The sequence below is a fragment of the Oncorhynchus gorbuscha genome, linkage group LG16 (assembly GCF_021184085.1).
Source record: "Oncorhynchus gorbuscha isolate QuinsamMale2020 ecotype Even-year linkage group LG16, OgorEven_v1.0, whole genome shotgun sequence".
Lineage (NCBI taxonomy): Eukaryota > Metazoa > Chordata > Actinopteri > Salmoniformes > Salmonidae > Oncorhynchus > Oncorhynchus gorbuscha.
Genome location: NC_060188.1, coordinates 92607379 through 92618945, shown reverse-complemented (window position 1 = coordinate 92618945; position 11567 = coordinate 92607379). Strand labels below are relative to the sequence as shown.

Sequence of the window (11567 nt, the reverse complement as noted above, 5' to 3'; positions counted from 1 at the left end):
TTTGGTTTCCTAGTGGTGGATCGACGCGCCCCTTCCTTGGTGCACTGACCCCCCCCCCCCCCTCTCCCCAGCCCCTCATCCCCAACCGGACCCGTCCCAACCCTCCCGCAACCCTAACCCCCCACCCACCCACCCACCCACTATCCATCACACTTTGGTACAAGAGCTGGAGGCTGTGGAGGCTCCTCCCGGACTCCCCTCGTCCATCCATTTGTCCAGGCTGCGCCTGCGGGCGTTCATGAAGAAGTTGCTGACGGTGGTGAGTTCCAGTCCCAGCTGCTGAGAGATGGTCATCTGCATCTCTTTGGACGGACGCTTGTTCTCCTTGAAGATGGCCAGCAGGGTGCGACGTTGCAGGTCAGTAAAAACCAGCCGGGATTTCTTTGGTGTATTGTTCCTTTCCTTGCTTGGGTCTTGTTCTTTTCTTTTGCACGCTTTAGGAGGGAAGGGAAGACAAAACACAGAGAGACAGGGTAGGATGAGAAGAAGAAGAAGAAGAAGAGAGAATATGTTAGTAGTCATATGTAGGAATTATCCTACAGAGAGAGAGAGAGAGGTGAAGATGTGATGCAGGTGATTTTGGGTGAGGTAGAACAGACCTGTGTACCTGTCTAGGATAAATAAACATACACTACACCCCCTCTATGACGTGTGTGTGTGTGTGTGTGTGTGTGTGTGTGTGTGTGTGTGTGTGTGTGTGTGTGTGTGTGTGTGTGTGTGTGTGTGTGTGTGTGTGTGTGTGTGTGTGTGTGTGTGTGTGTGTGTGTGTGTGTGTGTGTGTGTGTGTGCGTGCGTGCGTGCGTGTGTGTGTGTGTGTGTGTGCACGTGTGTGTGTGCGTGCGTGCGTGTGTGTGTGTGTGTGCACATCATTGTTGTTAAGGTGTTCCACATATATACATCATTTGTGTCAAGCATTTATAAAGTTATATAACAGTAATATTTATGTAAAAAACCTGCAGTGTCAATGATATAAACATTTCAATCATTATTAGATTTGAAAAGCAAACATCTTCTGTAAATGTTGGTCGTGCACTATAACCACAACCTCAATTTTTCACATTCTACCATGAGTCCAGACAGTGCAGACATGTGTGAGATATGTTGTGGAAGAACCACTCTGCCCTCCAAGTAATTGCTTTTAGTGCCCTCTCTCTCTGTTCCAAACTAACCTTACACCTGTCAGACATTTTCATGTCTGCCTGACCTGTCTAGAGTTCTGGTCGGCTTACATGTAGCCAATAGTTTATAACTTCAACAGGTCGGCTTACATGTAGCCAATAGTTTAATAACTTCAACAGGTCGGCTTACATGTAGCCAATAGTTTAATAACTTCAGCAGGTCGGCTTACATGTAGCCAATAGTTTAATAACATCAACAGGTCGGCTTACATGTAGCCAATAGTTTAATAACTTCAACAGGTCGGCTTACATGTAGCCAATAGTTTATAACTTCAACAGGTCGGCTTACATGTAGCCAATTGTTTAATAACATCAACAGGTCGGCTTACATGTAGCCAATAGTTTAATAACATCAACAGGTCGGCTTACATGTAGCCAATAGTTTAATAACTTCAACAGGTCGGCTTACATGTAGCCAATAGTTTAATAACATCAACAGGTCGGCTTACATGTAGCCAATAGTTTTATAACATCAACAGGTCGGCTTACATGTAGCCAATAGTTTAATAACATCAACAGGTCGGCTTACATTTAGCCAATTGTTTAATAACTTCAACAGGTCGGCTTACATGTAGCCAATAGTTTAATAACTTCAACAGGTCGGCTTACATGTAGCCAATAGTTTAAAACATCAACAGGTCGGCTTACATGGAGCCAATAGTTTAATAACATCAACAGGTCGGCTTACATGTAGCCAATAGTTTATAACATCAACAGGTCGGCTTACATGTAGCCAATAGTTTAATAACATCAACAGGTCGGCTTACATGTAGCCAATAGTTTAATAACTTCAACAGGTCGGCTTACATGTAGCCAATAGTTTATAACATCAACAGGTCGGCTTACATGTAGCCAATAGTTTATAACATCAACAGGTCGGCTTACATGTAGCCAATAGTTTATAACATCAACAGGTCGGCTTACATGTAGCCAATAGTTTAATAACATCAACAGGTCGGCTTACATGTAGCCAATAGTTTATAACATCAACAGGTCGGCTTACATGTAGCCAATAGTTTAATAACTTCAACAGGTCGGCTTACATGTAGCCAATAGTTTATAACATCAACAGGTCGGCTTACATGTAGCCAATAGTTTAATAACTTCAACAGGTCGGCTTACATGTAGCCAATAGTTTATAACATCAACAGGTCGGCTTACATGTAACCAATAGTTTAATAACTTCAACAGGTCGGCTTACATGTAGCCAATAGTTTAATAACTTCAACAGGTCGGCTTACATGTAGCCAATAGTTTAATAACTTCAACAGGTCGGCTTACATGTAGCCAATAGTTTAATAACTTCAACAGGTCGGCTTACATGTAGCCAATAGTTTAATAACTTCAACAGGTCGGCTTACATGTAGCCAATAGTTTATAACATCAACAGGTCGGCTTACATGTAGCCAATAGTTTTATAACTTCAACAGGTCGGCTTACATGTAGCCAATAGTTTATAACATCAACAGATTGGCTTACATGTAGCCAATAGTTTATAACATCAACAGATTGGCTTATGTGTAGACAACAGCTGATAAGATGCAAAGGAAAAACAAAATATCGAGGTACACGGACACAGAAAAACACTCTTCTACAGCACAGAACCAAACACTACCCATTCAGAAGTCTTCAGTCAGTGGGCTAGAACCAAACACGACCCACTCAGAAGTCTTCAGTCAGTGGGCTAGAACCAAACACTACCCATTCAGAAGTCTTCAGTCAGTGGGCTAGAACCAAACACGACCCATTCAGAAGTCTTCAGTCAGTGGGCAAGAAACAAAAACTACCCATACAGTAGTGTCACGCCCTGATCTGTTTCACCTGTCTTTGTGATTGTCTCCACCCACCTCCAGGCGTCACCCGTTTCCTCATTAGTCCCTGGGTACTTATTCCTGTGTTCCCTGCTTGTCTGTTGCCAGTTCGTCTTGTTTGTCAAGTCCTGTTCTCCTGCTTTTTCCTTTTCTCTGTTTGTGCTAGTCCTCCCAGTTTTGATCCTTGCCTGCCTTCACTCTGAACCCGCCTGCCTGACCATACAGCCTGCCCTGACCTCGAGCCTGCATGCCACTAATGGACTCTGACCTTATGAACTTTTGCCCGTCCACGACCATTCTCTTGCCTACCCCTTGGATTATAATAAAAATCAGAGACGCGAACCATTTGCCTCCCGTGTCTGCATCTAGGGTCTCGCCTTATACTATGAGTCTGGGTCTTGACTTGTACAGTAGTATTCAGTCACTGGGTTAGAACCAAATACTACCCATACAGTAGTCTTCATTCGGGAAGCGTAAAACCAAACACTACCCATACACTAGTCTTCAGTTGGTGGGCTAGAACCAAACACTACCCATATAGTAGTCTTTGGTCAGTGGGCTAGAACCAAACACTACAAATACAGTAGTCTTCAGTCGGTGGGCTAGAACCAAACAGAACCCATATAGTAGTCTTCAGTAATTGGGCAAGAATACAACACTACCCATACACTAGTATTCAGTAATTGGGCTCGAACCAAACACTACCCATATAGTAGTATTCAGTCAGTGGGCTAGAACCAAACATTACCCATATAGTAGTCTTCAGTAATTGGGCTAGAATAAAACACTACCCATATAGTAGTCCTCGGTCAGTGGGCTAGAACCATAAACTACCCATATGGTAGTCTTCAGTTGGTGGGCTAGAACCAAAAACGACCCATACAGCACTCTTCAATCAGTGGCCTACAACCAAACACTACCCATACACTAGTATTCAGTTTTTGGGCTAGAAACAAAAACTCTCCATAAACTAGTATTCAGTCAGTGGGCAAGAACCAAACACTACCCATATAGTAGTCTTCAGTTGGTGGGCTAGAACCAAACACTACCCATACAGTAGTCTTCAGTTGGTGGGCTAGAACCAAACACTACCCATATAGTAGTCTTCAGTCAGTGGGCTAGAACCAAACACTACCCATATGGTAGTCTTCAGTCAGTGGGCTAAAACCAAACACTACCCATACAGTTGTCTTCAGTCAGTGGGCTAGAACCAAACACTACCCATATAGTAGTTTTCAGTCAGTGGGCTAGAACCAAACACTGCCAATATAGCAGTATTCAGTTAGTGGGCTAGAACCAAACACTACCCATATAGTAGTCTTTGGTCAGTGGGAAAGAACCATAAACTACCCATATGGTAGTCTTCAGTTGGTGGGCTAGAACCAATCACTACCCATATAGTAGTTTTCTGTCAGTGGGTTAGAACCAACCACTACCCATATAGTTGTCTTCAGTAATTGGGCTAGAACCAAACACTACCCATATAGTAGTCTTCAGTCAGTGGTCTAGAAATGAAGGGTAAAAATCAGCTCCACTTTGTTGTATGTCATCAAATGTCAACATTCCGTTCCAAGATGGCTGCCATGCCTCCCAGACACAAACACATTGCTTTCTAGCAAACTCGCCATGCACCTCAGAATCCACACAGACAGACATGCTGGTGCACAAACATACTAGCGAACAAGCCAATGGACAGAGACAAGACAAAACACACATAGCATTACTCATCATGTACCATTAACTAGATATCTGAAATCCCAACCCTGTATGGAAAAAGAATCCTTCCGATATCATATTTGCTCTTTTTCATCAGCTGACATGAACTATTTTATCCATTTACAATTTCAATCCATCCTTGATGTTTCACATCATTATTCTGTATAACCATTATTATAGAACCATTATTCTGTATATAACCATTATTATAGAACCATTATTCTGTATAACCATTATTATAGAACCATTATTCTGTATAACCATTATTCTGTATAACCATTATTCTGTATAACCATTATTATAGAACCATTATTCTGTATAACCATTATTCTGTATAACCATTATTCTGTATATAACCATTATTCTGTATATAACCATTATTCTGTATATAAACATTATTCTGTATATAACCATTATTCTGTATATAACCATTATTCTGTATATAACCTTTATTCTGTATATAACCATTATTCTGTATATAACCATTATTCTGTATATAACCATTATTCTGTATATAACCATTATTCTGCATAACCATTATTCTGCATATAACCTTTATTCTGTATAACCATTATTCTGTATATAACCATTATTCTGTATAACCATTATTCTGTAGAACCATTATTCTGCATATAACCATTATTCTGTATATAACCATTATTCTGTATATAACCATTATTCTGTATAACCATTATTCTGTATAACCATTATTGTGTATAACCATTATTCTGCATATAACCTTTATTCTGTATAACCATTATTCCGTCTTTCACCATTATCCTGTATTTAACTATTATTATATAACCATGATTCTGTATATAAAACGTCATGCTGATTGGCTGACAGCCGTAGTATATCAGACTGTATACCACGGGTATGACAACATTTATTTTTACTTCTCTAATTATGTTGATAAACAGTTTATAATAACAATAAGGCACCTCTGGGTTTGTGGTATATTTATATACATTTGTATATATTATGGATCCCCATTAGTTCCTGCCAAGGCAGCAGCTACTCTTCCTGGAGTGTATTATGGATCCCCATTAGTTCCTGCCAAGGCAGCAGCTACTCTTCCTGGGGTTTATTATGGATCCCCATTAGTTCCTGCCAAGGCAGCAACTACTCTTCCTGGGGTTTATTATGGATCCCCATTAGTTCCAGCCAAGGCAGCAGCTACTCTTCCTGGGGTTTATTATGGATCCCCATTAGTTCCTGCCAAGGCAGCAGCTACTCTTCCTGGGGTTTATTATGGATCCCCATTAGTTCCTGCCAAGGCAGCAGCTACTCTTCCTGGGGTTTATTATGGATCCCCATTAGTTCCTGTCAAGGCAGCAGCTACTCTTCCTGGGGTTTATTATGGATCCCCAATAGTTCCTGTCAGGATTTGGCCAGGGTTGTTCCGGTTTTTGGTCACTAGATGCCCCCATTGTGCCTTTTGACCTTTTGTTTTCCCTTGATCCCCATTATTATTTGCACCTGTGCCTCGTTTCCCCTGATTGTATTTAAACCATTTGTTTTCCTCTGTTCTTTGCTCTGTGTTTGTATGTTAGCACCCAGCCCTAGTACTCTGAGAACTCTTGTTGATCCCGGTGGACTCTCTTGTGGAATTCTGTTTTTTGTTCTTGTTTGTTTGTTTTTTTGAGTATCTTTTGAGGCTTTTTGTGCTTTACCTTCCACCTTGTGGATTTACCTTTTTTGTCTTGGAGGATTACCTTTGTTCTTGTAGGATTCCTTTTGAGGTTGTGGAGTTACATGTTTTCCTGAAGAACTTCACTTTTTACTTCATTAAATACACCGTCTCATGTACTGCTGTGTCTGCCTCATCTTCTGGGTTCTGCCGACTATTCGTGGCTCAGTTGGTTAAGTGACTGTTTCTCACTCCGGAGACCCGGGTTCGTAACCGGGTCCTGACAGAAACACAGAGCCAAAAATGAACCCAGAGGCAGCCAGTTCCCAGGACCTTGTTGCCATGCTGTCCCACCACCAGGAGACTGTCCAACGCCACGAAGCCGCCCTGGTTCAGCAAGAGGCCTTAATGGCTAGACATTCTCATCTTCTGTCCGAGATGCTGACTTCCATAAAGCAGATATCTGATCGACTTACCCCGGCAACAGTTCCCGTCCCAGTACCTCAGATTCACGTACCCATGGCAGTTAACCCTCTGGCTGAACCTCATCTTCCACCTCCCCAACGGTTCTCAGGTGATCCAAGTGCTTGTAAAGGGTTTCTCACCCAATGTTCTCTCTCCTTCGAGCTGCAACCCTTGTCGTTCCCCACCGACCGGTCTAAGATCGCATATATCATCACCCTGCTGTCGGAAAAAGCCCTGGCCTGGGCTACTGCTGTGTGGGATGCCCATAGTTCCTGCTGTGCCAGCTACTCTGCCTTTGCTGAGGAATTCAAACGAGTGTTTCAAGGCCCAAGCAGTGGTCCTGACTCAGCCAAACAGCTCCTGACTCTCCACCAAGGTCGGCGCAGCGTGACGGACTATGCCATCCAGTTCCGCACGGTGGCAGCAGCGAGTGGCTGGAACAATGAGGCACTCACGGTGTGCTTTCTGAAAGGCCTTTCCAACATTATCCAAGATGAACTGGCCACTCGGGAACCAACGGACAATCTTGAGTCCCTGATCAAGTTGGCCTCACGCATTGACCAGCGTCTGAGAGAGAGAGAACTCAACCGTAGACCTCTAGCCCCTATCAGTCCCAGCTCCGAGTCCCCACCTTTATCCTCGCTGGCTCCACCGGAACCCATGCAGATTGGACGCATCTCCCAGGCTGAGAGAGACCGCCAGATGAGGGAGCGACGCTGTCTATATTGCGGCAAACCGGGCCATTTCCGTTCCACGTGTCCCGGGCGCAAGGGAAACGCTCTGTCCCGTACAGACCGGGGGGAACTGTAACGGGAAACATAACCTCCTCCCATCCGTCCAACTCCCGTCTGCTCATTCCAGTCACCCTTTCCTGGGACAACCACAAGCTTCACCTTCTAGCCCTGGTAGACTCTGGAGCCGCAGGTAACTTCATGGATTGTGTCTGGGCGAAGGAGAATGGCGTTCCCTCCGAACCTCTAAGTGACCCCATGGGGGTTACTACATTGGATGGAAGCCCTTTGGGATCTGGACTTGTCACTCATGTCACTACCTCCTTGCGACTTTCAGTTTCACAACACCAGGAGTTCCCTCTCGTCCTTGGATACCCCTGGCTTCACAGCCATAACCCTCACATCGACTGGTCTGTGGGCACTATCAAGCAGTGGGGTCCTACGTGCCAAGCTACTTGTATTTTCCCGAATTCCCAGAGTTCTACTCCCGAGTCTTTAGAATCCATCGACCTGACCCGAGTTCCCGAGTGTTACCATGACCTCAAACTGGTATTTAGCAAACAGAGGGCCACCATGCTACCACCCCATAGACCTTATGATTGCCCCATCGAACTGTTTCCGGGCACTTGCCCTCTCAGGAGTCGGATCTTTGCCCTATCTCCACCCGAACGAGCTGCTATGGATACCTACATCAAGGACGCTCTGGAAGCAGGCCTCATGCGTCCATCCACCTCCCCGGCGGGAGCAGGGTTTTTCTTTGTGGCCAAGAAAGACGGTGGATTACGTCCTTGCATCGACTACCGGGGACTCAATGCCATAACCGTCCTTAACCGTTACCCGCTACCCCTTATGGCCACAGCCTTCGAGCTGCTCCAGGAAGCAGTTGTTTTCCAGGAAGCAGTTGTTTTCACTAAGCTTGACCTGCGGAACGCATACCATCTTGTGACGAGTGGAAGACCGCTTTCAACACACCTACTGGTCACTATGAATACTTGGTGATGCCCTTTCGGCCTGACCAACGCCCCAGCGGTGTTCCAAGCGCTCATAAACAATGTGCTTAGGGATATGCTTAACATATTTGTGTTCGTTTACTTGGATGACATCCTCATCTTTTCGAGCTCTCTTCAAGAACACACTAAGCATGTCAGACAAGTACTCAAACGCCTCCTAGACAGCCATCTGTACGTTAAGCCGGAAAAATGTGAATTCCATTCATCCCGAGTACAATTCCTGGGATTTGTAGTGGAACCCGGTCGAGTCCAAATGGACCCCAGGAAGGTAGGGGCGGTAGCGGATTGGCCCACCCCCAAATCCGTTAAGGAAGTTCAGCGTTTCCTGGGCTTCACTAACTTTTACCGCAAGTTCATCAAGAACTTCAGCTTGGTGGCAGCCCCTCTCTCAGCTTTAACCAAGGGTGGCAATGCAAGGTTTTTGTGGGGAAGAGAAGCTGAGACGGCCTTCCAAGGACTCAAGCAGCGCGTCCTCTCTGCTCCCATCCTGATACTACCGACTACGGATGAACCATTTGTGGTGGAGGTAGACGCCTCAGAGGTTGGTGTTGGAGCTGTCCTGTCTCAGAAGGGTGAAGACAAGAAGCTTCATCCGTGCGCTTTCTTCTCACACCGACTTACCCCGGCTGAGAGGAACTACGATGTGGGGGATCGTGAACTCCTAGCGGTTAAGATGGCATTGAAGGAATGGAGACTCTAGCTCGAGGGGGCTTCTCACACTGGAGTATATCCAGCAGGCGAAGCGGTTGAACTCTAGACAAGCTAGATGGTCTCTTTTCTTCAATCGATTCCAGTTTATCCTCACCTATCGGCCCGGGTCGAAGAATCTCAAACCGGATGCCCTGTCCCGAGTCTACGCTCCTGCCATTCGAGATGACACGGACATGCCTGTCCTTCCTGTTGCTAAGATCGTGGCTCCGATCTCGTGGCAAGTTGAGGATACCGTGAGACGAGCTCAAGCTATTGAACCGGACCCGAAAGGAGGTCCTGCCAATCGGTTGTTTGTCCCCAAGGCAGTGAGGACTCAGGTCCTTCTGTGGGGGCACTCCTCTCGCCTCACCTGTCACCCGGGCGTAGGTCGCACCCTGGAGTTCATCCAGCGTAAGTTCTGGTGGCCTACCATAAGAGAAGACGTTGCCACTTTCGTCAATGCCTGCCCCGTGTGCTGCCAGGGCAAATCTTCTCATCTCCGCCCGCAAGGACTCCTTCACCCTTTACCTGTTCCCCACAGACCCTGGTCCCATATCTCGTTGGACTTCATTACTGGCCTTCCTCCATCCCATGGCAATACTACTATCCTAGTCATTATCGACAGGTTTTCAAAGGCGGCCAGGTTCGTCCCTCTAACTAAGTTACCTTCTGCCAAGGAAACGGCTGAGTTGGTAATTAATCATGTGTTCCGAGTCTTCGGCATTCCTCAAGATATGGTTTCTGACAGAGGTCCCCAGTTCGCCTCTAGGTTTTGGAAGGCCTTCTGCCAACTCATGGGGGCTTCTGACAGTCTATCTTCAGGGTACCATCCGGAGTCCAACGGCCAAACTGAGAGGATGAATCAAGAGCTGGAAACCACCCTCCGATGTATGACTCGTAACAACCCGTCCACATGGTCGTCCTTCATTGTTTGGGCCGAATACGCGCACAACACCTTGCGCTCCTCCTCCACTGGTATGTCCCCGCATGAGTGTCAGTTTGGCTATGCCCCTCCATTGTTCCCGGACCAGGAGGCAGAAGTCAGAGTGCCTTCAGCCTTGAAGTTCGTCAGACGCTGTCGGCTTATGTGGAGGAAGACCCGTCTTAATCTTATGCGTTCCTCACAGAGGTACCAACAACAAGCCAACAGACGTCGCCGTCCCGGGCCTACCCTGCGCCCCGGCCAGAGTCTGGCTTTCCACAAGAGACTTACCACTACGGGTGGAGTTTCGCAAGCTGTCCCAAAAATACATTGGTCCCTTTAAGGTTGCCAGGAGAGTTAACCCAGTTTCTTATCGCCTACACTTACCCAGATCCCTTAAGATTAATCCCACATTTCACATTTCCTTATTAAAACCTGTTGTTTTTTCTCCCCTTGTCCCTGGCAGACAGACCTCCTCCTCCGCCTCGTGTCATTGGAGGCCAGCCGGCTTATACCGTCCATCGGATACTGGATTCCCGCCGGGTGCAGCGGTCCTGGCAGTATCTGGTGGACTGGGAAGGCTACAGTCCCGAGGAGCGCTCCTGGGTTCCTGCCAAAGACATACTGGACCCTGACCTCATTCGTCAGTTCAGGGCCCTCCACCCTGAGAGAGCTGGTAGGAACGTCAGGAGCCGTTCCTAGGGGGGGGGGATTCTGTCAGGATTTGGCCAGGGTTGTTCCGGTTTTTGGTCACTAGTTTGGTCGTAGTCATGGCTCTATGTAGTACTGTGGAATAAAGTTCCACGTAGTCATGGCTCTATGTAGTACTATGGAATAGAGTTCCATGTAGTCATGGCTCTATGTAGTACTGTGGAATAGAGTTCCACGGAGTCATGGCTCTATGTAGTACTGTGGAATAGAGTTCCATGTAGTCATGGCTCTATGTAGTACTGTGGAATAGAGTTCCATGTAGTCATGGCTCTATGTAGTACTGTGGAATAGAGTTCCATGTAGTCATGGCTCTATGTAGTACTGTGGAATAGAGTTTCATGTTGTCATGGCTCTATGTAGTACTGTGGAGTAGAGTTCCATGTAGTCATAGCTCTATGTAGTACTATGTAGTACTGTGGAATAGAGTTCCTGTAGTCATGGCTCTATGTAGTACTGTGGAATAGAGTTCCACGTTGTCATGGCTCTATGTAGTACTGTGAAATAGTTCCACGTTGTCATGGCTCTATGTAGTACTGTGGAATAGAGTTCCATGTAGTCATGGCTCTATGTAGTACTGTGGAATAGAGTTCCATGTAGTCATGGCTCTATGTAGTACTGTGGAATAGAGTTCCATGTAGTCATGGCTCTATGTACTACTGTGCGCCTCCCATAGTTTGTTCTGAACTTGGTGACAGTGAAGAGA

General features: G+C 46.0%; 1 protein-coding gene across 1 annotated transcript in view; it reads right to left on the bottom strand.

The window, feature by feature from the left end:
• Positions 1-147: 147 nt before the first annotated feature.
• onecut2 (one cut homeobox 2) overlaps positions 148-11567 on the bottom strand; it is a 49192-nt gene continuing 37772 nt past the window's right edge. Inside the window, exon 3 of the mRNA XM_046305870.1 lies at positions 148-434. Coding sequence (XP_046161826.1) covers positions 148-434 — 287 coding nt within the window. The remainder of the gene's footprint in view (positions 435-11567) is intronic.